Source organism: Orbicella faveolata, unplaced genomic scaffold, assembly GCF_042242905.1.
Source record: "Orbicella faveolata isolate gen_17 unplaced genomic scaffold, um_ofav_v1 contig_2, whole genome shotgun sequence".
NCBI classification, from domain to species: Eukaryota; Metazoa; Cnidaria; class Anthozoa; order Scleractinia; family Merulinidae; genus Orbicella; species Orbicella faveolata.
In genome coordinates, this window is record NW_028301547.1 from 2609426 (window position 1) to 2634814 (window position 25389).

The window sequence follows — 25389 nt, forward strand, 5'->3', positions numbered from 1 at the left end:
GGTTTTTGCACTCTAGTCTTGAATTGGGTACGTTTCTTTTAGAAAAAGCTACTTTTTTTTATCATTATCGATAAGAACATCAACAAAAGCCCTTCACTTTGCTCTTCATAATGCCTCTAACATCGGTCTTTGATTTTAAGATAAGGTAAAATAAGGTGTCGAATTTTTGGTTAGGTCAAAAATAGGGTAAGGAAAATCGCAGATTTTGCTCTTAAATAGGGTTAGCGTTTTGGGAGGCGGGCCGCACACCCCCACCCCCACCCAATTTTTTCTGGTTGTAACCTCACCCCTTCGGGCGGTAAAACCTGCACGGACTCTCTAGGTTATTGAAGCTAGGGTATTACACATGGAACCAGTATTGAACCTAAGCAGCCAGGCCTTCAAATACTCTGAAGACCTCCTGAGAACCTGGTGTCCGGTGTGCCCTGATTCAGAGTGAAACGGGGAGAACTGGGTCGAGTCAAAAAAGTAGGCACTAAAAGGACTGGGGGTGCTTTCCATTTGTCTGGAAAAACCGTTTTTCCGTTGAGAAACCAAATGGAACAAGACTTTCAACTGGAAAGTTTTTCGAAAAATTTGAATACCTTCAGGGGTATTCCTCTTTATTCCTAGTTTTTACCTGAATGATCAGAAAATCACTGTACCGTTTGCCTTTTCACGCTCTTCCAGTGCCCCTTGATGAAACACGCAGTAGTTTCGGAGGGAATTTAAATGGAACAGTCAATCCTTCTGAAGGGTTTTCACTAAAAGGTCCTTAAAGGTTTTCATTTTGTTAGTTGAAAATTTGCACTGTTCCCATTGGCAGAAAATTTTCACCGGTTTTTCCGGGCAGATGTAAAGCGCTCTGGGTATAACTGGAGTGATTCTGCCCTAGCTACAGTTCGCGCGCTTATTATTGACGATATCTTATACAATAGCTCTTGCTTATATCCCCGACTTTTAACATTTTTATTTCAGACTTTTCAGTTGGTTGTTTTACATGATGTGATTTAAATTTCTTAACAGCGACTTGTCAAGGCTATAAAACATTCTCTATTTCATTTTTACTTGAAACAAGACGTGTTCAGCTGCCATCTAATTTTTGATACTCACGAACCAGATGAAAGAAAGTTGGTATCGGTCGAAAAATAGAGTTTTATGCGGACTTCACTCATGTTAAAATTAGAACCAACTTGTTGGTTCTAATGGCAAGTTCGACACGGATAGTACTGTCATTAGATTTCATTTGCGTCGCCTCACACACGAGTTTTCCCAACAGAAACAAAGAATCTTGTACCGCATGGTAAACATTACCATATGAACATAATGCTGAATAGCTTTTATTTAAAATTAGAACCAGTTTGTACGGCATAATAAGCAGTACCACATGAAAGTACTGCTCAATAGCTTTCATTTGAATGGTCACACACTAGGGTCTCATCCACAGACTTAGGAGAGTTAGAACTACCTCGTACAGCATAATAAACAGTACCACATGAAAGTACTGCTCAATAGCTCTCATTTGGATGGTCACACACTAGGGTCTCATCCACAGACTTAAAAGTTAGAACCACCTTGTACAGCGTAATAAACAGTACCACATGAAAGTACTGCTCAATAGCTTTCATTTGAATGGTCACACACTAGGGTCTCATCCACAGACTTAAAAGTTGGAACCCCTTTGTACAGCATAATAAACAGTACCACATGAAAGTACCGCTCAATAGCTTTCATTTGAATGGTTACACATTGGGGTTTCATCCGAAGACTAAAAGTTACAAAGTTTAATTTTGTACAAGATGACAACAAGCAACCTGCTAAGACTTACCTCATTCATCATCGCAATCCGTTTTGGGTAAAGACTAAACTAGTACAGTTTGTAGCGTTCAATAATGAGCGACTCAGCCCTCACTAAATTTGGTTTTCGTGGAGGAAAAAAAACCCGATAATTATAACTTACAATAATTACCCGAAATTTGTTGAGTGTGGATTAAATACTGACAAAAATGACTTTTATGCATGCCCCACAGTATGAATTATAGTGGACTTGAAGTCTTTAAAATGTTGTACAAAAAGTCACTAAATGGAAACCATTTAAAAGTAATTATAAAGTTTCCGAAAGATGAATTCTTCATATTTGATGAATTGGCGTTCAACTCGCAATAAAACTGTAATTTAGCGTTGAAAATTAGCTATATATTGGGCTTCCGTAGTTACCGTTAATCCTCTATAATGCCTTTTATAAACTTTTCCTCCCTGACCGATCTGTCGACATTTTTCGCTTTCCCACGATAAAAAAAGCCAAACGGCTCGCCGCGTTACGGCCTTACGACGCAAACATACGCATATTTAATTATTAAAAGCATAACCGAAAGCATAATTGAAGCGCAGTGGGGACGGCCGGACACAAGCATAAGCATAAGAATATCAAAACCTTGCGTTCTTTTTATGCTTAAAGGAGCTCAGTCACGGTATTTTGAGTTATTTTGGCCACATACAAAATTACCTTTAAATGGTAGGAAACCTGAAAATAACAGTTTAATAAGATAGAAAAACACCAAAGAGATAATGATAAACCATAAAGGAACAAGGATGACTAAGGATGGAGAAGATTGACACGGATTGCAAACGACGAATTTGAATAATTGAGGCTAAACTTTTCAATATGCGCAAACCGTGACATAGCTCCTTTAAGCTTATGTCGCTGTTGTGCCCAGTGGGAACATGATGGCATAAACATAAACATAAGTATAAGCATAAGCATAAGTATAAGCGTAAGCGAAAGACTTTCAACCAATCAGGGAGCACTTTATAGACTTTATTGACTTATGCCAACCATGCAGTCCTCAATGAACACAACACCAACATAAGCATAAGCATAAGAAGAACGTTTCTGCTTCTGTCGCGGCCGTCCCTACTAGTGCTTAAGCTTCTTTTATGCTTATGCGCTTTCTATTTTTCTGTTTTGAAAACAAGGCGCTTTATCTTCGAACGACCGACAATAAGGATGATGTAAAACATTTTATTATGATGGCAAAATAGAAAAATAAAGAAAACTCTTATTCACATTCCTTTTGGGTAGTTCTCAGCAAGTTCCACTGTTCCAGTTAAACGATTTACCTTCCTTCAACTTCAACGTTCATATAAATACCCTGTTAAAAAGAGTGTTTGCAGAGAATATCAAAGATTGATTTTATAGAAAAAGCCGTTCATATTCCTTCAAGCAAACGATTTCAGTCCATTTGGAATAAATGACATAAACCCAGATGTTAAAGTAATTTATTACATGACTGAGAAAATTACTTCATTGTGATTGGCTGAGATCAGGTCAATTTATCGTGAATTCTTAATTTGCCATGCAAATTAATTAACGCGTGCGTTCGCAATTTGAGTAATCGTATATGAAAGCTCGAGCAATTAAGGATTACACTACTCGTGAAATTTCAAAATTCTTTCAAATTGCACTCGCCTGAAGGCTCGTGAAATTTTGAGAGAATTTTCACACTGATCGCTCATGGTGTAATTCCTTAATTGCACTCGCATTCACATTTCATACGATTACCTATACGTATTAGGGAAAAATGTACATGTGTGATTTTGTTATTTGTAGTGTGCTTGCTGTCCAACTGGAGCAGCTTGGAGTATTCTATGTCCGGTTTCAATTAAGGTGCTAAACGACGAGCCAAAGGTTTTAGCGAGCTTCTCCCTGTCAGTCAACAAACCAAGCCATAGACATGCAAAAACCCAACGCTGAGGCAATATCTGGTAAATAGAGAGATTCACGAACTGTCGTCGTGGCGCAAGTACGCGAACGTTGACAATCTGTCAGTTAACTCATCAATGACAACACAGAGTATCTTCCTGGGAAAGGGAGGGAAGGGGTTGGGCATACGCCTGCCGCGACGTCCTTGAATTTCCTGGGTTTCGCCCGCGCAAATCTCCTCACTGAGAAGAGAGTCTATTATACTCTGGCGGCTTAAGCCAATTTTGAGTGCGGTTTGCGGATACAATTCGCATTTATCTGGCGGTTTACGGTTAAGAAATTATAGCGCGGTTGCTGGGAATCTTAAGTTAGCTCGCGGTTCTCGGTTTTTGCGGTTTTTGTTACATTAAAACACCTCGAGCAATCTTTGCGTTTGTGAACAGCCCTTTAGACGTCAAAACTGATTCTTTTTTTGCTGCTTACTGAATGGAGTTAAAAACAATTTGTTGCTCTTAACATAGCTAGTAGAGGGGACTGGCTATGAAAGTCGGCAAGCTTTAGAAACCAATGTCTTTGTTTTGAGTTTTGCCTTGTCACGTCTACTAACTATGCTCTTGACCTTGCGGTATTTGTGAGGAGAAATACGATTATTAAGCTAACATATCGTAAAGAATCTTTTACGCACTGTTACTTGTAAAATACCGGTTATAATGATAATTGTCCTACTAGTACGGCGGTATCGGTTTTTTGGAGAAAACGAAAGCGATCTTCGGTTTCGAAGGAACCAGAATAGACCCACCATAAACCGAGAACAGAGCTGCTCTGTACATACCCCATAAACCCCCGCGCTCGGCTTCCCGCCTTTTTCCGAACTGCAACGACGCCTGGGGACGAGGCTGATATGGGATTGGTGACAGCAGTTGCAAAGATAGCCCAGACTACGTGACATTATTCTGTTGGTGATTGCGTTACGAATTCAGTTGTTTAAGACAATGTAATAGAATGCTTCAAAAATTGCTCTAAACGCTACGTGCAAAAAGAGAAAATAGGAAAAACGTGTTTATATTTAAATTCTGATCTACATGGGGCATTTAGAGCAATCTTCGAAGTATTCTCATACATAATTTGTCTCAAACGACTGAAATTAATAAAACAGCTGGGCTGCCTGTGGCAGTCACATGGGGAAGCATAAACATTTTCATGCGATATATCAGCCAACCAGAATTTCCAAAAAAATAATTTATTAAATGAAAATGGCAATCGTGAGTGAAGTAATCGATACAAAACTGTGAAAAGCTACTTACTTGACACCAACAATGGTTTTACTTTGTATGAATCCCTATGGTTTTGACCACCCAGTTTACATCATATTTTTCATATATTAGAATTAACGTCACAAAATTGTATTGAATTTTGACCAATAATTTATGATATTGACACTGAAATTATACACAATTGGAGTTAAGGGTACAAAATAATAAGACTTGAAAATTATAAATACTCATGGAAAAAAATTTACTCCCAAAGAATATGCCTTGCACATAGCAACAAAGCCGTCTTAGAGGGTGTTTCACTGAACACTAAGACTGTGAGGCAAACATGTCTATTGACCCACAGATGTTGTGAGAAAGAACTCTGTTTAATTGAATTAGCATTATAAATATGGAGAAATGTCGAGAAGAATGATTATAAAGCACCAAAACTATAATTAAGCACACTAAGTTCTTAGATCATTTGCTAAGAGCCATCTACTGGTTTATGCTGATAGCTGAGATCAATGTCAAGACCATGTGGCAGAAATATTTACTGCAAATTAAGTGAGTGATCATTTTTGTGATCACTTTTCAACAAAATATAATTTTGTGTTCGGTAGAAGACCAATTGTAGCTGACTGCAAGAAAAAATATTGTTTAGGTAAAAGTTTGGTGTGTTTCATTGGTCTAATCCACATGAACAGCAAATCCCATGTGCACATTTTTTTCCATTATGTTGTTCCATAAAAAAATATCCATACCCTCCCATGGAAGATTTATTAGTTTGACTCCCCCCCTCTTCCCCCCATAATCCCCCAATCCCACTGTTAATTTCAGTTTTGGTTCATACTTTCATTTAAAAATGGCTTTTGAAACTCCCCCTCCCCTTGGAATTTCCAGAAACCCACTTTGGGATGGGAAATTTGCTAGACACATTACAGAGTTATGCAATAGTATATCTTGAATAGGGCAAATATCCTGTGATAATTGTACAGATGAAACATCTCTTGTGACAAGTTTTGATGAATGGAGCACGAGGAAAATTTGTGATTCTAACACCAGTCACTGCATAACTGAGTTTTCAAACTGCGAAAAACAAGCAAAGGCAGTATAGCTAATAATATTTTACATTACAATGGAACCCTGCCTTATGTTCACCTCGTTAATACAGTCACCCTGTTATTACAGCCACTTTATTCTGGCCCTCACAAAAGCACATTCAGTCATTTTCTTGTTTAAAGAACCTCTTTGATACAGCCAACCTCTTAATACAGCCAGATTTTTGTGGCCCGTTGGTGACCGGATCAATGGTGTTTCACTGTAACTACAGCTGACAAATCTGACAATGCTAAGAACGGTGATTACAGAAATGTTTGACTTTAACACAAAGTAATGGAAAATGTAGGTACAAGCACACCACTTATTTGTTACAGCCGGATTTGTTTCCTAATTCTTCAATGACTAGCAAAATCTGGGAAGAACAAACCACTGCAAAAAGTCACTAAATTGAGTGTGGTCTTGAGAGTTTGTGAGACAGAGACAAATAACTTTACTGTGAACCTGAGACTTTCTTAGGCTTGGGAAACAAATAACACTGAAATTTACACTCTGTGTATTAATAAAAATTTTGTAGTAAATGTGTCACAAAAACGTTTAGATGCAGAGACCCATTTTCACTCAATTTCACCACAAGACACATTTTTTTTGAGGGCCTTTTACCACCGCTGGGGTTGGTCAGCCATGTTGATTTCTCCAGACTTGCAGATAATCCTTTAGTTTTGAATTTAATGCCCTCCTTTGTCATTTGCTTTCATCCTGGTAGTAACGTTGCTTTAAAGTCCTATACTTCCGTAACATGTACAAAGCTTCTACTTCTTTGATGACATATTCTCCTCTGGCTATCAACATTTTGATCTTCTCAGGATCTGTTTCGTTTCTGTGTTTCATGAAAGCATTTTTAAGTTTGGATTTGAAGTATTGTTCTCCGGCTGGATAATCTTTTCCAAGATACAGTAACTATGGAGGAAAGAAAAAATTCCAATCAGACTTGTAGCCATACAACAATTACAGTACTCAATCCTTTGCTATGATGTGCCTGGATATATTGAACAAAAGAGAGATGTCTCTCTTTATCAGGCTTGAACATTTTGAGAACAAACAAGACTTTAAGTGAGTATTCTGTTCTAAACTTTATTAATAGTTATCACTGAATGGTCAACACTGACATTATAATATTATTAAGAGCTTTAAAGATGCAACAAGTTTTCAGACTGACCTGTTTGTACAGATGTTTAACAGCAAATCTTAAGTTGCTGGAACTTGACATTTTTGTCTTCAATACATCAAGGCTGAAATCAGAGAGATCTTTGAGGGTACAAAGTGAAACTAAAAACTAAAACCTATACCCTGGAAATTGAATGTGGGCTGGTACTTTCTTGGATGAATGATAATAAGGGTGGTGAATGGTAAATGCAAGATTTTGCAAGAAGACAAGACCCAGGGGGGTGGGGGTGGGGACTCCCATATAAAAAAGGATGGGGGGGGGCTGGTTTTTTTTTTTAGGGGGTAAAAAAATTATGCAGTTTTGGTACCTTTTAGGGTGTTCAACCTCAGGTCTGCAGCAGGGGCTTTTGCAATAACTTTTAGGGTAATAAGCCAAAACAATATGAAAGATGTGTTATGATAGAATTTGTACCTCTTAGGGGAGAAAAAACCAGGATCTTGGTCTTAGGGGTTCTTTCCAAAATTTCCGATGAGCTCCCCCGTCCTTTTCATATGGGAGTCCCTCGGATGGGGGGGGGGGGGGGGGAGGTGGGGAGGGACTAGCGTTATTCTTTGTGAGCAAAGACATTTTGACTTTTCAAATTGGAGACTGAAACCACAAAGTGTTTAAGTGCAAGCGTAAAACATTCAGATTCTAAGATGCCCTTGTCATTTACAAGACCTTCTTAGCCTTACAAAAAATCAAGACTCCGAGAATGCTTTATGAAAAAAATCAATACTGCGAGATGCACATGGCCGCCAAAAGTTGTGAGACCCATGAAATTCAACGAGAATTTTCTAAGACCCATGGTTTTTGAAGAACCATTCGCCACCCATTTAATAACTATTCTACCTCCTATAAATTGACTTTATTGTAAGCTCCGAGGTGTGAGATGCTGAACCACCTCATGTCAACCTCTTTAGTCCTGGTGGTGCATCTGTTCACTTTTCTGTTTGCTACAAGATATTGCATATAGTGTGCCCAATTGATTTCGAGTGATAAGAGGCTCCTCAACTTGAAAGTCTCAGTACAAAATACATCTAAACAATGTGATAATTGTTGGAAACACTATAACAAGAGTCAAATAAAGGCACTGTTTTGGAGGAGGGCGCACCCGTTGAACTCTAGAAGGGGGTCACCCATGGTGGCTTAATATATATCTATTCACGTATTTTGTATGCACTAAAAGTATACGAAATTAAACAAACCTTTGAAAAGGATGCTTTTGTTTTCTGCAAAATTTTAAATATCGATCGTTTAAATGACTCAGAGGTTTAAGTGTTCATGTGTTTAGCTTTTAGAGCGGTTTTCAATTGAGTGTCGTAATACCTAAACCAAACCAATTACATACCAATTAGACTACTCAGCCAATCTCAAACCGTAGTAAAACCAAAACCAAAACCAAAGTAATTGTCTACTTACTTTCGACACTCAAATGAAAACCGCTCTAAAACAGATGAAACGGAACAAAGTGAATCGTTACATAACACTACCGACAAACACGTTTGCGATAATAATATACTGTTTACAGTGTACTCACCTCTAGAATGATAAAGCCCAGATGAATGTACTTTGAAAAGGCCAATTTTTTTTAGCATGGAAGAGAAGCTATCTTAAAAGTCAGCATTCATTTCTTACACCGCCGACTTGACTGAAAGACAAAATGGCCGACGATAGTACGTGATTCCAGTCTAGTCTTCCGCGGCCAAATCTCAATCGGTCACGTATCAACGTGCGTGACCAACTGGTGCGTGACAATACCAGCCCCGAGGTATGGGAGGATGGGGGTGGGCGTGCAGTTGGCATGAACCACTACTGTTGGTCTGGGAACATGAAACCAAATTTTCATGCCTGAGTCTTATATCGTCTTTACCATAGCCTAGATACATTTATCATGCCGGTGACTGCTTATGGTGAGCCTGCTGGGTAAGAAGTGGTGGGGGTAGCGGTGGGGGCAGGGGATCTGACTGCAGTCTTATAAGTACCAATGGTATGTTAAAATCTAGCCAATTGAAATATGAAGTAGTTTTATTAACATTTGTATTGCATGTGCCGTCTGTATTGAAAGCCATGGCTGAGTTACTACATCAATAATTCACACAAAACTTAAACTTTACATGCTACTGTATTCTTGTTTGACATGACAATTGGGACATGGTTCCATTGTGAAGCTTTATATCTACAAAACATCTTATCCTTAGACAGCCATTTTCATTTTAATTGTAGGGTGTGGCTTGTATCCAATGATCTCAAAATCCTCAAACTTGAAGCTATCAATATCTGGAACATCACGCTTTATCTTCAGGGTTGGAAATGGGAGTGGCTCTCTTTTAAGCTGTGAACACAATAAAGATACGAAAAAAAAAAGAGGTCAAATTCTGTTTGGTAGTGACAGTGTTTGGTGCTGATCTGTGGGACGTATACCAGTAAGCAAAGATTGGATAGATAAAAAGATCAGATTGTTATTAAATTGAACTGGATAAGCTCCTGTTACAATTTTAGGAGAAATGGGATATCTACTTGTTACCTATAGCAGCACATACAACAATTTAATTATAGAAGGAACAATTTACACTGTAAAGGAGATGGTATAGATCAGCTCTTCAAAGTCTCTGGACCAAAGTTAAAACTCATTCAATTCTCTTAAAATTTCCTCACCTGGAGTTTCAAGGCTTCAATGTGATTTAAATAAACATGTGCATCTCCCAGTGTATGAACAAAGTCACCAGGCTGGAAAGAAACAACCAAAAAAACTTGGTCTACAGACATCTAGTTGCACATTTAAGCTATTTTTCAAGGAGAAACAGAACAAGACCTCACCTTTAACCCACACACATGTGCTATCATGAAAGTCAGAAGAGAATAACTGGCAATGTTAAAGGGTACTCCCAGGCCCTGAGGAATAAATTGAAAAATACAATGATTAAATCCACATCACTTTAAACGTAGTTTGAATTATCTTAAAGTTAGATCAAACATGTACTACATCTCTAGTTCATGATTTCCAACTTGCCTTTAATCAATCAATCAATCAATCAATCAATCAATCAATCAATCAATCAATCAGACAGTCTCCTGGGTTAGTCAGCCAATCAGTGAGTGACTGAGTGACTGAGTGAGTCAGTTCAGTCAGCCATGGTGAGTCAATCAGTTGGTTGGTTGATTAGACAGTAGATGAACCAGATCATCTGTACTAATGAATATTATCGACTGATACCCTTGATTGATAACCTCCATTGACCCTCGATTGACCCTCCATTGATACTCGATCGACACCTTGGTTGACCCTCGATCCACAGTAGCTTGAGAGTCGACTAATTTTCGATCCATGCATGAGTTGGTCAACACTCAGGAGAACTACTGAATGACTGTTGATCGAGTGTCGATTGAGTGTCAGTCTATAATGCTGATCAAGTGTTGACCGGGTATTGACTGGGTATTGATAGGAATGTTGATTGAGGTGTCTATTGAGTGCCAATTGCGGGTCAATCCAAGGTATCGATGAACACTCAACCGCAGATGTCTTTAGTACACATGATCCCATCAACCAATGGTCAATTGATCAAGTAGGTTAGGTATTAGGTTAAGAAGCACACGAAACTAATAACTCGTTTATTTTTACATACCACGTCCCCAGATCTTTGATAGAGCTGACAAGAAAGCTCTCCATTGACGACATAAAACTGAACAAATGAGTGGCATGGAGGAAGAGCCATGGAAGGCAAGTCTGTCAGGAAGAATTGACAAGACTGACATGGAATGTGAGGATAGTATTGCCAGTGGCAGTTACTCAGAGTAATCTTAAGATTATTTAAGAATTTATTTTGTAATTTATTATTGCACCATTCCAATAGACTTTCATGATCTTTATTTAACCATAGTTATATTCGATGTACAAATGTCGCATAAGGGAGGCAAATGAGAGCCGCTTGAGACAACTAAGACAATAGCTACAAATTAGCTAACATCTACGACACTATTTACGCCCTCTCAATGAACATTGAACATAACATTTTTATTGTGGCTAATGAAGTTTGGTTTAGCTGAACAAAATATCTGAATTTATTACGCTCCAGTTACAGGAAATTATTTGATATTTGAATAACGATTCCAGAGCAAGAAAATAATATTTTTCATTTTGATTGCATATTTATATTGCTCATCGTTAAAAATCTAGTGAAAATTGTTTAAAATAATTATCAGTACCTAGCATAATAGGAACGCAAAACAATGTCCCTAACCAGGGCTTGAACCCAGACTGCTTGATCCGAAGTCAAGCGTGCTAACCATGAGGCCATCGCGCCTCCACGTCCGTCTTGGTTAGGTCACTGAAATCAGTTGATTGTAAAGGGCTTGGGAGAAAGCCTTAAGAATAGGCAAGGTGGAGAGAGGTATTGAGATTGGTAGCCAGGACAGACCCTGGCCTCTTGATCTGTAGTCTAGTGCACTAACAGTTTGGCCTCTAGACGATACTAGGTGACGATTCAAATAAGATAACATTATTACCAACAGGGTTCCAAGCAGACATGATGATTCGCCTGTCATCAGGATTATTTTTGATCTTGTCAATCACACATGCTAACTGATCCACTCCTTGACCTTCATAGTTTGTGTGCATGTTGATGTATTTAGCGCCAAAGTGACGCCACTGAAATCCATACACTGGGCCAAGATCTCCCTCCTCTCTGTGTTGCAAACCTTAAATTAAAAAAAATGGATCCACTATAAGCAAGCTTTCATGTGAAATATAATTTATTAGAAGTTAAATTTGATATTGGTTAACTACAATGTCAGTTAAAAATAGACAAGCAACCAGAGTTAAGCATATTAAAACAATTAAAATGTTCTCTGGTTGAAAAATTTAGGTTAGAATAGGCCTTTGGCAGAGGATAAAACTCGCGCAGGGAAATATGATTATTGTAACCTCATCATTTTTGAAAAGCTTCATTTTCAAATGTTTTTTATCCACAGGAAAACGAAAAGCTGGCGTTTTCAAATTCCTATTGTTTGAAGAGCATTTTCGAAAACCTCTGTTTTTGTGATGGATTAGTGTGGACGGTAGGCCTAACGGAAGAAATATTTTGATTGTTTTAATGTCAGTATCAGAAAACAGGAGAAATTACCTTGCTTATCAAGAAAATCTCGTGAACCATTAGCATCCCAGATATGAACTCCCTTATTACTCAACTCTTTTGCATTAGTACAACCCCTCACAAACCACAGCAGCTCCTCGGCTACGCCACGCCAAAACACACGCTTTGTTGTAAGGAGAGGAAAGTTGTTGCTGCGCAGGCTAAATCTCATTTGAGCACCAAAGATGGAGATTGTTCCTGTACCTAGAAATAAAAATAATTAACCCTAATCAATGATTTCCATTTATTTTTCTTCAAAATCAAGCCTTTAGAAAAGGAAATAAATAATCCTCAACACCATAACATTATGTTAAAGCATAAAATCAAGCCAGTATATTAAAACCTAATGATTTATTATTAATCCGTTTAAGAACAAGCCTCAACCCCCCATAACAAATAAGCCCTCTTAAAAATGAAAAAAGCTTTTGGAACAGAGTTAATTGTATTGTATTGTTGGTATCCCTCTTTCTTGGGATACAATGGAACTCTGAGCTATGATTCAGTTTGTGGTTGAGTGGCAGTGCCTGCTGCGACTGTATAGGTCAAATCTAGGTCGGCAGGCTCTGTTGCAGTTGTCGCAGGTGCCTGGCTGAGGACATGGAATCTGCCCTCTGCTATCTGTGTTCTCTCCTCTGGATGTATGCCTTTATGGTCCCTCTCCAATCACCGCGTAGTCTTCAGCCACTGCCACCCAGCCTGCTGGATTGATGTTCCCTGCCCTGATGTGTCATTTGTAGACATCCTTGTAGATTTAATATCAAAGTCAGAGTCTACATTAATTAAAATTAAGATCTATTAACGAAATTGAAAGGTATATGATTTCCTTAATGAGTTGTCAACATTTGCAGATACATTAAGACAATGTCTGTACCATATTGTTTATTCTCATAACCTGTCTGCTGGAATTGTATTTATATTGTTAAAAGAAATTAGATCCGGATCACTCCTGCTATTTAATCTCTGAGAAAAAACGTGTTTGACAATTTACCCGTTCTGTCCTCTTTTCTTGTGCCATTGTCAAGGATGTTTTGAATCAACTTCAAGTATTGCAGTTCATCATGATTGCTTGCTTTTGTTGTTCCTTCTTTACTTACCAGCGAGCAGGTTTCAGAATTATTACTTTGCGTATTATCTACGGACAACATCTTTATTGGTGTAACAAATTACTATCTCCTGCAAATGAGTTGGCATATTAATTAGAGTATGTCAAATCAAATGGAGGCATTTATTCTTCCAGAGCTTATTATTTATCATTATTATATGGCTGTGCCTCACAAGGACTGGGAACTACCAAATTCACGAATTTGATTGGCTGAAATCGATATTGACTGTGGTCTAGATTTTCCCATCTAGACCAGCATCTTGACCAATTACATTTTGCTGTGAAAAAGTTGCAAACAAAATACAAAAATTTTGACTATTTTCTCCCAAAATAGTATTGCCAGAAAATATTCATATTATGAATGTGCCAAGCCTGATGAGGAAAAAAAAGTAAACAGGACGAGCAAACTTTGGCAGAATTAAGTTCAGTTCATCGCCATTTGCAAGCAAAATGTCAGCTAGTACAAACCAGTTACATTAAACGAATTAATTTTTTTCTTATTTGCCATATAATAAACATCTTTTTAACTGAGCTTAGTCGGTCTGTATGAGAGAATCTTGGCCTCGGTCGTGTGTACAGACCTGACTGCGTTCGGTCTGTACTCCCGACCTCAGTCAAGATTCTCCGATACAGACCTCCTGCTCGGTTGATAAGAGCTAATTATTAATAGTTAATAAATCATAAATTATACCAAGTGTAAGCTTAATTATGCAATGAATTATGACAACACCAGTCAAATCACTTGTACGTACGGACATGGACTGTCTACAAGAAAGCATTGATAAATAAGCGACGATAAACATCTTGCATGAAGATGCATCACAAATTTTTGATCTCAAGTCAATCACGACTGCAAATGTTGGCCTAGTTCTGTCGAGTTCTGGAATTGGGCGCCACGGCCACGAGTGCTTCTAGAACGAACATTCGGAGCGAATTGCCATCATCGATTTGGACGACAAAGTTCACAAACCATAATGAGATATCTCCTTCATGTTACCATACATTTCTAAAGCTCCTTGGTGAGTGTTAAGTAAGAAGAATATTGAGAAATCAGTCTGTTTACCTGACTACGTCGATGCACCACAGGTAGAATTCTGCAGAATTGTAATTTGGCGGGATTATAGCTGCTGCCTCGACCTGAAGTCGAGAGAGCTTGAGATAGAGGTTGGATGATTCAAGATGGCAGATCCAAATGATATTCGTAAGGAAAGATCTTTCCCGGAGATCCCGGGAGTTCCAAACAGAAATGAGCTTATGAAACCGTTGATTTTTCCAAATAGCCAACGTGGATTCAAAATATTTATTTATGCTGTCACTATAGGTTAGTACAATGAGGGCGAATACGAATTAGTGCTTTTTAGTCAGTAGTTCAGCTGTTCTAGCTGAACTTCCAGCAATATCATCACCCAGCATCACCCCGGCCCCCGATATCAAGCGCAAGATGCGCTTACAAAACGATACAATCTTCAGCGTAAAAAGGCGTAAGCTTAATCAGTACGAAGAGGTGCCAGTCATTTGCTGCAATGGCCTCATTGTACAACATTTTAACTGTTAAGTCTTACAATATTAGGCATCCTTATTGAAGCTTGAAAGTGAGTATTACAAAGAATGTTTAAGGTAGAAATGACATCAACTTGGAAAAAAATCCGAGTTCCAGATGGGATTTGAACCCATGACCCTCCATGATCTAGCCAGACGCTCTAGCCACTGAGCTACCGGAGACTCTATGGTGAGTAAGGGTGAAATGTGGGTCTTTGACTGGAACTGCATTGTGCTGTCACACAGCCAAATGATGACTAGGTTCATATGAACTCAAATCCCATCTGGAACTCAGGTTTTTTTCCAGGTTTATGTCATTTCTACAATTAATGTTATTAAAGCAAAAGGAAAAAGAACAATGTTTTTAAGTTATTTTTAAGACATGTTTTCAACTGAAACTTCTGTCATTGTCACTTACAAAATTGTGTTAAATCTGGATAATACTAACTCAGGGAGGAGGACTCTTGAAAAGAACCCCTAAGAGGTACCAAGATCCTGTTTTGTGGGTATGGCTTGAAATTTTCTTCTCTAACATAACACATATCTCCTGTCATTTTTTTTGGCTCAATATCCTATAAGGTACCGCAAAAGCTCCCGCTATGGACCTCTTGAGGCTGAGCACCCTAAGAGGTACCAAAACAGCCCGTAAAAGGTACGACGAGGATCCCTGTCCTTTTGTATAGAAGTCCCCCCTCCCCGGATACTAACCAGGTACATGAGTCTGACAATGAAAGTGTCACTATTAGAATGGAATAATGCATCAGTCAATTCTAGCAGTGCCTATCCCCATCATTTAATTAATTAAATTTGTAACATTGAATAGTAGGTTTAGCTTACTCTCAAGTTACTATCCATTTGTCCAGGTCTTAAAATGTAGTGTTTGAGGTTTACTAATACTGGTTTTATTTCCAAGCTGCTGGACTTTACTGTATATTCATTCCAGAGTATAAAGGAGACCATTGCTTCATACCAGTAAGTTAATTCTCTGTAATTTGTACTGGTTTCATCCCTCTGTCTCCCACATTTCACAGACATTGAAGAAATTGCTTCTTTTTCTATGGTTGATTGTTTTGTTTTGTTATTTTGTCCCAGAAAATGTTTATAACCCTCCCTTGAAGGTTTTTTTTTTAATATTTTAACCCTCCTGCCCCACTGGAAATTCAACTTTAGTTTCATATTTTCCTTTAAAAACCTTTGGCAACTGTGATAGTGGTTGGAAATATGATCTTAATATGTATGGATTATAATAATTTTAAATCTCTGTTTTCTGCTTAGTTTTAGTTCTCATTCAGAACATATATAACACACTCAAGACAGTGTTCAACCACATTTCAACACACCTCAAAGATTGTCAAACATAGTATCTCGCTATGGCATGCATGGTAGTTTCAACTCTCTTTTCAGTGTTTAAGAAGTGTAGTCAAACATGTTCTTTTGTGTTTGATATATTACTTACAAACCACTTGCATTTTGCAATTTCCAGAGTATTACTATAAGCTCAATCCCTGTTAACCTTTAGTTGGGCTGATGTGTGCAGACTTTTGGTTCTTAGGGTGTGTCAAATGAGGTAGAATTTCTGAAAAATTACCAGAACTGTAAGTTACATCCCTGCTTCACAGCTCTTCTGTTTACTTGTTTAGATTCGTAACTGGGTTCATGAACAGAAAGGAAAGTTACTAAGAATAAGACCTGAGGATGAAGAGTATGTGAAACAGCGGACTGCAGAGCTTGCTGCAAAAGTTGAAATGGGGACAAAACAAACAGTTCAAGATAAAGAAAAGAAAACTGCGAAGTCCTAAGAAATTGTACTGTCCAGCCTTGACATCATGTCATCAGAATGTTCCATCTTGAACAAGTGGTTTTACTGTGATAATGGAATGTGTGATCACCTAGACAGTTTTACAAGCAACTCAGCAATAACAGTCAGATTGTTTATTGTTGAAGGACAACAAAGGTAGACCAGAAATTATTTGAGCCAGGAAAGCCTTAGAAACAATGATAGAAAGATGTAAATAACTTCCAAGCAGCTTTCGACACATGTCTCTGAAATGAAAGAAAAACTTCGTGTCCCGAGGAGGGTTTGAACCAGCATCTCCCCACATACTAGTCAGTGCATACCAGTATGCAGGGAGATGCACGTTAAAATCCTGCTCGGGACACCAATTTTTCTTTCATTTCAGAGACATGTGCTAAAAGCCTCTTGTAAGTCATTTAAATCTTTCTATCATTGACAACAAGGGTGTTACGCTATCTGTTGTACTGGCACAGGTTGATTTGAAAATTAATCTAAGATCAGGAGGCCTTATTCTCACGGTGGTGGAAGAGTGGAAAATATGTTGACAAAAATTATGTTAGCTTGAAGAGTCAGGAAATAGACTTTCCTAAGTTTTATATGAAATAGTAAATACAGCAGATTAATTCCTCATTAAATTTACTGAAGTATAGTATTATTTCAGGATTCTTTTGTTAGTTTACGCATCCTCTGGCTCGTCTCCAGATTCTTAAGGAGACCTTTGCTGAAAGTTTTAAAAGATATGTGAACTATTAAAAACCTCATTTTACACGTTTTCATGTTCAACTCCAAGTGAGTATATGAAAGATCATATATCTGAACTGTAGAGAAAGATAAGAAGACATGATTGATAATCACAGTTATATATACAACTTAAGCAGTTGTGAAATTAAACGGGACTCAAACCCATGACCATAACGACCATAACGGTGCATTGCTCTACCAACCGGACTTATTTCATAACTGCATTAAGTTGTGTTTATAACTGCGATGATCAATCATGTCTTCATACTATTTCATATTGTTTATTGCTTTACCGAGAATCAACACAGTTGGAAAGTTGGAATTGGAAGGGAGAAAATTGAATTATAAAACACGAGCCGAACACAAGTGATTTGTATATTCAAATAATTGTTCCTAAATGAGTTATTTGGAAGTGATAGAGATGTGTGCTATATTGTATTGATAAACAAATTCTAACGATAAGAGTGTTGACTCCATAAACCTCTAGATCTATGTTGCGATACAGTGACTTTTCTTAATCGCCACAAAGAGTTTCATACTCCTGTTGTACTACAAATTACAGAGTTGTAGACTGTGGTACAACAGGGAGTGGGATAGTAACCTGTGGTTGGGGAGGACCCGTCCTAGACCTGATGAGAGATAGTTTGAGACATCCTTGATTCAGTTCGCATGCAATGATTTGTCAAAAGTCAGATTATTTTTCCAGACTAATTAGAAAAATTTAAAGTCCAGATTGCTTTCCCGACCAGTGTGCGAGGGATTATTATTTCTCATTATTAAACCAGAAATATTCTAAAATAGGGTGTCTTTTTGAAGCTCTAACTTACCCCGAAATTCTGCTCAAAAGAAAGGATTAGAAGAAAAACAATGAAAGGTAGGCTGGCCCCTTAATTTTATACTGGGTACAGGTTTCTTCAAGGAGCGCTAGGATAGACGGTTACAAACCGTTTTAAAGAATTTAAATCCCGGAGCCAACACAACACTGCTTTCTCCACCTCGAGTAACTTTATTGTCAAACAAGCAACTACAATATGTCTTTTCACTACTTTTATTGCACTGTTCGAGGTGTCAAGATAGGGGCAGCAATCGGTTTAGTATTGGTTGATTTAAGCCAGAAGGCCATACACATCTGCGCAAGTTCTACCACCGTTGTCGCTCTCGGTGTAGCCCTTCAAATCTTCTCCGTACCACAGTCGCAGGCCACTTCTAATCATGACCGCCCCCCCCCCCCCCCCCCCCCTCCGCGCCACGTTTCTTGGGGACGCAGAACACGAGTACGGGGGACGAGGAGGTGTAACCTTGCAGACTGTACCATCCCGTTTTCACGTCGACTTTACAAGCAGCGGGAGCCAGTATTTTCTCTTGCTTGTCTGCTAGGACAGTTAAGATGACAGCGAGGTTTTTATTATCCGGAGCACAACCCCAGTAGGTGGCAGAGAGACAGCGAAATACACGTGAAATAGCGGTAACTTTGATCCTCTGATCGTAGCACGGTAGCGGTGTAACTTTACTAACAATCTCTGACTAAAAGAAGTTGCGCGTCGTCTTCTACTGCCTATGCTACGTGAAAAAACTAGGGCGCTGTGAGAAACGTGGCGCCCACAATAAAGACAACTTCCTGGCGGCACTATTACATACGTGTGAAAATCACGATTATGAAAGCTTTGATTTTGAAATCACGTACTTGGCTTGAATAATAACTGATAATAAATCAGTAGGAAGTTGCAGAGGAAATTGATAAATGATCGGCGTTTCAAAACTAACAGGGGGAGGAGGGGGGTTGGGGGGCGGAAGGGATATATTATAATGGTAGTCATTGTTCCCAATATGCCATAGTCGTATTCTCGGGATTGGACTGGAACTAGCTTGCAACTGAGGGGAATCTTAACTTTTGAAATGCAAATGACATTCTTCTTTTTTTTAATGAAATTTCCCGCTTGAGCCTCCATTCCGAGCTAGTTACAATCCAATACTGAGAATACGAATATGGCCAATTGTTACGAGAGTTTTTCTTAGACCAATACCATAATGCATGGCGATGGTCAACAATTGATCGCTAATGAAGTAAAAAGAAGTCGGCACTTTGTGCAAAACGTTTCAAGGGAAGATCGATCAGAGAGTAACATCGATCATAACTAGTGGGGGATGAAGTGCAATGTTTAGAAAATCAAGTCATGACAATGAAAATTAAAAAATTGAAAAGGGACCACGCGAAGCTAAAACGCCAGTACTAGAGAACAGAAGGGTTTTATTAGCGATTTGCATACCACGGCAATCCATTCCTTTGACCAGAGAGGTGTGGTAAAAACTATAATGAATCGACGGCATAGAAATGCGCCGCTCGGAGAACTAGCATATGAAGTACTTAAGAAATAGAAAACATGTACCGTGTTTCTATCGAGTTTTAGAATAAATCTAATAGCGCTCTATCACGAATGCTGTTCTCTGATTGGCTACCCCACTCACTATCTATTCTGTGATAGATAGTAGCGTAGCAGTGTGCGCTTGTTAGCAAAATGACGGCCGCTTCTTGGCACTTTCGAAGTGTCTGTGAAGAGGATTTAGATAAAGTTTTGAACGACTAGTAGACTTACACTAAAACAATTAGATTATTCGCTCTCGATTTCTATGCGTGATAGAAATCGTGAGCTCATAATCTAATTGCTTAATAGAAACACGATTTTTGACCAATCACCGCGCGTATTTTCTTAGGGCTGTTTTCTAAAATGATACACATGGTCTTTGATGACCAAAGTCACGTGACAAACTTTCTTGGGACAGGAGACGTCCAGTACCAGGGGCCAGTTTCTCGAATGTCCCGAAAAGTTTTCGCACCCGCAAAGCCGTAGCAAAATATCAAACCTTATGATTACAGAACTGTTTTATTCACATATTCTTAATTCGAACAGAGGTTCCCTTCATACAAGAAGTTTCAGGCGTATACAGTTCTTCGTTTTTAGATACAGATGAACTAAAAATGGCTTTACGTGCCCGAAAAGTTTCCGGGGCATTCAAGAAACGCGCCCCAGGCCCAAAAATCTCAACTCTCGGTCTTGAACGCAACGTGCGTGGCAACAGTGTCCGTGGGGGAACTGGATACCATATCTAAAAACAATTTTTAACTTGAGAATAAGGCCTATATGGGGAATTAACACTCCCACCCTTCAATTGTCTCTTAATGTCACACATTTCAGTGAGATAAAATGAATCAGTAATTCATGCTATTTATCTGTTTTACAAACACTTTGAGGGATAATCAAAGGATCAAGTCAACTGCGGTATATGACCCGTAAGAGTCGCGCAACTGGTGAAACTTTATTGAAATACTTAGAGGGCGTACTACAAAGATACAATTTTTGTGTAAGTACTACTTAACTTTTTGTCTGTCGTTGACAGTCACATTGAGGACGGTTACAAATTCTTATGACGAAAATAACATTTTTTAAAAAATTCACTTTATCTTAGAATATTCCTGAGCAACGCTCTTTTTTTAACATTATCAACATAAATCTGTTTTAACTCTCAGTTAAAATTCAACAGAAACACTAAGGTGTAGATGTTATAGGGTGCGTCAAAAAATTATTTCTTTTCTTTCAAACATTCTATCTTTCGTATTAGGAAGACTGCACGCGATAGAATATTTACATACATTATGTAAGGGCTGATCGAGTGTCTAGAAGCAACCAGGCTGCGCACGAAAATCTGTTTTCCACGAGTTCAAAATGTCCTAGCAATATTTCTTGATTTTACCACAGTTGATGTCAAGTCGTGTCAATGGAAATGAGCAAAACGGGAGGTTCCGTTTTAAAAGTCCCTTTTATGTAACATAACGTTGAAATTTTTAATATTACTTTTGTTATTGTTTTTGTTCGTTTCTTTCAAAGGGCATCTTTACGCTTCAGCATCAATTTTCGCCCAGATCAATCAGCCTTACACCTACAACCGGATACTACGGACTTGTTCAGGACAGGAATGTAATTATAACCACTAGGCTCACATCTTTTCCTAAGGTATCCAGGCCCGCTGCATAGTTCACTGTGAGTCTTGCATTCATAGTGCATGTACATCTTATTACCTTGGTAAACTACTGGTGTCGGCTCTCCTTTCACGCATGGATGGGGCAAAGACCCAACGTCATACCAGCTTGCCCGCCATGTTGCTGGTTTAACATGTAGACTATCTGCAGCATCTTCGTCTGCATTGCCGTCACGTGGATCTGACAGCGTTTTCCGCGCTGGGTCTGCCGAATATCCGTTCTTTGTCAGAGCAATCTAAGAAATAAACACGATAGAGTAAATTTCAATTTATTTTTGGAGGGGCTGGGGGTAGGGGAGGGGACTTAGTAGAACTAAGAATTTTCTCATGTCGCAGTGAATTTCTATGTTACTTTGTATTCGCGAATGCGCCTTGAATAGAGAGGAAAATGCATGGAAGGGATAACTTTCTTTATCTTGAAATAGTAAATTGAACTTTTGCTTTTAAAGAAGGCTAATATTGTTCTCTTGTATGAAAAACTCGTGAAACCTAGATTATTGATCTATGATTGCAACTCGTTGGAAATAATGACGTCATTATGCTACGGAGAGCTCAAAAGAAATATTTTGGGCCTGCAATAAATCTTCCAAGTTTTATTGTCATATCTTTGATACTCTAAGATTTACATGGCGATGCACTCACAAGACCCGATCCCAGAAGGCTAAATAAAGCCCGCTCTAAATAGGCTTGATTTAGTAAAACTGGGCTATGCCTCATTTCTCAAAAACTGTCGGGAAGGTCGAAGTCAAATTGATAAATGCGCTGGTAAGTCATGGCAATCACAATCATTTATCCATTCTGCATCTAGCAAATGAATAGTAAATTAACGATACAATTGCTCACCAGTATTGCCAAATACAACGCGAACTTTACCAGCTTCATGTTCTGTCTTCGCAGAAACGTTCTTCCTCTCTCGTCGGCAAAAGAATGTGACCTCGTTTCGACGATAACCAAGGTACTTTTATACTTATTTTAAAGAGTTGTAAAACGGCAGGTTGATAAAATATGAAGTTACTAAGAGTGAAAATAGCTTAAGCATCAATGCTTGCTACAAGGGCTGAAATTATGGTCGTGTCGCGACATGACTTCAATTTCCTTTAAGTGGTCTATTTTAAGAAAATCGATCCTTACCTAGCCTTGAATCCTTCAACTTTATGCCCCTGCATCATCAAAACTCGAGAATTTTAAAAGGATTTGGTAAAGGTGGGCTGAAAATAGCCGGAACCGGGATAATTTCTATGTTTTTGTCTCTTAAATTCGATGATTTTTTCAATGGGATCTCAATTAAAACAAATGCTGAAAGGAGCATTGCGTAGGATTAACACTGTGAAATCGTCATCCTGCGGGAAATAAACCAAGTCGAAAGTGAAGTGTTATGTCTAAAGCTGTCTACTTTTCAAAGAGATCTACTTAACGCTGAATGTAAAAATTAAACATGTGTTAAAAAGCTGTCAAGCTCAGTTCGGGTTTCAAAGGGTAAAGCCGTAAAGCGGGCGGCTGGAATTATCAAAAAAGTAAAGCTTTATTGCTTTTTCTACTTAATTAAAGCTCATCGAAACTAGCTTGGCCTGTGACTTAACTTTGTCTGAAAACAACCAATTCGTTCATTTTCTGAAAAACAAAACCCGGATCTTCTGGGTAAAGAGGGCTTTAAGTATGGCGCAAACAGAGGTTAAAGATTGAAAGCAAATATTCCTGTTTCTGAATCAATAAACACCATTTTCGAACAGAAAGTTGCAGCTTGTTTGCGTCTCACCGCATCTGAAATAAGAATCATACGCTGATATATATAGATACTTCATCGAACCTCCCCGTGGGGCTTTTCAGGAGCAATAACTTTAAAATTTACTATAATGGCTATTAAAAAGCGATCAGTTTACATTAAAATGGTAAAATGTTAATGTAAAATATAATACATTAAAATGTTTGTGATCGGATGTTTAATTGAGGCAGCGATTCCGTGTCCAAATCGATACTGAAATGGTGCAAGTTGCGAGGATTAAACAACTCGACGTTAATTTGAACGCGAATCTGGAACCAGAACATATAAATCAACCAAGGTTCTTTTATACTTATTTTAAAGAGACGTAAAACGACCGGTTGATAAAATATAAAGTTACTAAGAGTGAATGTAGCTTAAGGATCAAGGCTTGCTACAAGGGCTGAAATTATAGTCATGTCGCGACATGACTGCAATTATCTTCAAGAGGTTACTTGTTAGAAAACCGATCCTTGCCTCACTAGCCTTGAATCCTTCAAGCTTCACTGAAACTTTCAACTGATGCCCCTGCACCATCAGGAACTCGAGGATTCCAAAAGGATTTGGTAAAGGTGGGTTGAAAATAGTAGAAACGCGGACAATTTTTATGTTTTATCACTGGGGTCTAATGCAAGAAACGCTGAAAGGCTCATTGCGTGGTATTAACACTGTGAAACCGTCATCCTGCGGGAAATAAACAAATTGGAAGGTGAAGTGCTATGCCCGAAGTTGTCAATTTTCAAAAAATGAAAAAAGCTGTTAAGCTCAGTTTGGGTTTCAGAAGGTGCAGCCGCAAAGTGGGCGGCTGTCATTAATATATTAGCCTGCAGAACACGCGGATTAGCGGGGCAGAGAGCGAAACGCGATACATGAGCGGAGAACGCGACCGTTTCGTTCTCTGCCCCAGTTCGCGCTCGTGTATCGCGTTTCGCTTTCTGCCACGCTAATCCGCCTGTTCTGCAGGCTATTAATATATAGATTTAGCCGAGCCTAAAAGCGGAGCTCCTGATTACAATAACTGAGATTGGGCAAGGAATATTTCGGAATAAAAGTCAACAATGCGCCAGGGGTTAATTCGCGCCACAATTTTGCCTTTTGTGCGTACCCCCTCCTTCTCCCCCAGAGTAATAACCTGGCTAAACTTGCCATCCAATCGAAAACCAGTACTTCGGCAGCGGTCTTCTTCAAAAAATGGCGACCTTGATGAGCCCTTGAAAGTGATCTGAGTCTGTTGTAAGTGGTTATTATTGAGAACCGCTCTGTCATCTGGTCTCTGACTGAAATTATTTAAATTCCTAATCTGAACTTAAGCCCTTCATGTGTATTCAGGCCAGCTTTTTGTAGTGAATTTGTCTCAGACAGTTGTTCCAAGTCAAGGCTTTTTCAGACTTCCAATTCTATATTTTTAATACTGAGTTATTTATTTTGCTTTTCTTTTTTAAGTTTGAATGAATGTATGTCTTTCTCCACTGAAAGCCGAGTGAAATGTTCACCATCGTTTAAGCTTAATAGGATAAGATTTCTACCATCTCTTTAGTCTAAAAGATGTCATTGCTTTTGTGAATAGCTTTTACGATGTTCAAGTTGATTATTTACGTCGCCGTCCTTTGCGAAAATACCCATCTAATTATTTTGTCTTTGGGGACACGACGGGACCCGAGAAAGTTTCCCGCGTGCACTCCCGTTCCCGTTGTGGCCTTCCCGCCCTAGTGTCCCCCCTGGGACAGGTTCCTCCACCTCGCCCTGCTCGCTTCCCTCGTCGAATTCATTATTTCGCGCTCGTCGGGAGCCTGGCAACAGACACCTGAAACAGGATAGGTCATGGGTAGGTCTGTTTTCATTTCTACGCATTTGTAGTTTTAAGGCTTGAGAATGGAACCCTTTTATCCTTTATACAAATCTTAATATTTCGACCGATGCGTAACTTCGGTTTCCGAGTTTAGGCTGCCTGTGAGGAAACGAGAGAGGGAATGCCTTGAACAAAAAGCTTTAAACAGTGCTTCTGTAATTTACTGAATCAGCGATCTTGACGCTGTGACCAAATTAGGTCACAATACTGTAGTAACATTAGTGGAGTCACACACACGT

At 38.8% G+C, this 25389-nt stretch overlaps 4 protein-coding genes across 7 annotated transcripts; 1 reads left to right on the plus strand and 3 right to left on the minus strand.

Moving 5' to 3' along the window:
• Positions 1-4906: 4906 nt before the first annotated feature.
• LOC149111609 (electron transfer flavoprotein regulatory factor 1-like) lies at positions 4907-8897 on the minus strand. Of its 2 annotated transcripts, none has more exons than XM_089289206.1 (3): positions 8739-8897; positions 7211-7283; positions 4907-6951 (listed from the first exon to the last, which is right to left on the minus strand). In XM_089289206.1, exons 2-3 carry the CDS (start codon positions 7259-7261, stop codon positions 6736-6738), a joined length of 267 nt encoding a protein of 88 aa, XP_089145332.1. In that variant the 5' UTR covers positions 7262-7283; positions 8739-8897; the 3' UTR covers positions 4907-6735. The 2 variants fall into 2 exon arrangements, with proteins under 2 accessions (XP_089145332.1, XP_089145331.1); XM_089289205.1 differs by having other exon boundaries at positions 7211-7299.
• Positions 8898-9208: 311 nt separating this feature from the next.
• Positions 9209-14555, minus strand: LOC149111610 (thymidylate synthase-like). The gene is made up of 8 exons (XM_089289204.1): positions 14496-14555; positions 13319-13503; positions 12322-12534; positions 11705-11896; positions 10825-10925; positions 10019-10093; positions 9857-9928; positions 9209-9533 (listed from the first exon to the last, which is right to left on the minus strand). Exons 2-8 carry the CDS (start codon positions 13473-13475, stop codon positions 9396-9398), a joined length of 948 nt encoding a protein of 315 aa, XP_089145330.1. The 5' UTR covers positions 13476-13503; positions 14496-14555; the 3' UTR covers positions 9209-9395.
• On the plus strand, positions 14523-18007 carry LOC149111611 (uncharacterized). Of its 2 annotated transcripts, none has more exons than XM_089289208.1 (3): positions 14523-14753; positions 15915-15943; positions 16612-18007. In XM_089289208.1, the coding sequence occupies exons 1-3, from the start codon at positions 14612-14614 to the stop codon at positions 16768-16770; spliced, it is 330 nt and encodes a 109-aa protein (XP_089145334.1). In that variant the 5' UTR covers positions 14523-14611; the 3' UTR covers positions 16771-18007. The 2 variants fall into 2 exon arrangements, with proteins under 2 accessions (XP_089145334.1, XP_089145333.1); XM_089289207.1 differs by having other exon boundaries at positions 14531-14753; positions 15885-15943.
• A 2406-nt stretch (positions 18008-20413) lies between these two features.
• On the minus strand, positions 20414-22509 carry LOC110058385 (uncharacterized). 2 transcript variants are annotated; one of them, XM_089290643.1, is made up of 3 exons: positions 22386-22509; positions 21583-21778; positions 20414-20612 (listed from the first exon to the last, which is right to left on the minus strand). In XM_089290643.1, exons 1-3 carry the CDS (start codon positions 22422-22424, stop codon positions 20548-20550), a joined length of 300 nt encoding a protein of 99 aa, XP_089146769.1. In that variant the 5' UTR covers positions 22425-22509; the 3' UTR covers positions 20414-20547. The 2 variants fall into 2 exon arrangements, with proteins under 2 accessions (XP_089146769.1, XP_020620693.2); XM_020765034.2 differs by lacking the exon at positions 20414-20612 and having other exon boundaries at positions 20804-21778; positions 22386-22507.
• Between the last annotated feature and the right edge of the window lie 2880 nt (positions 22510-25389).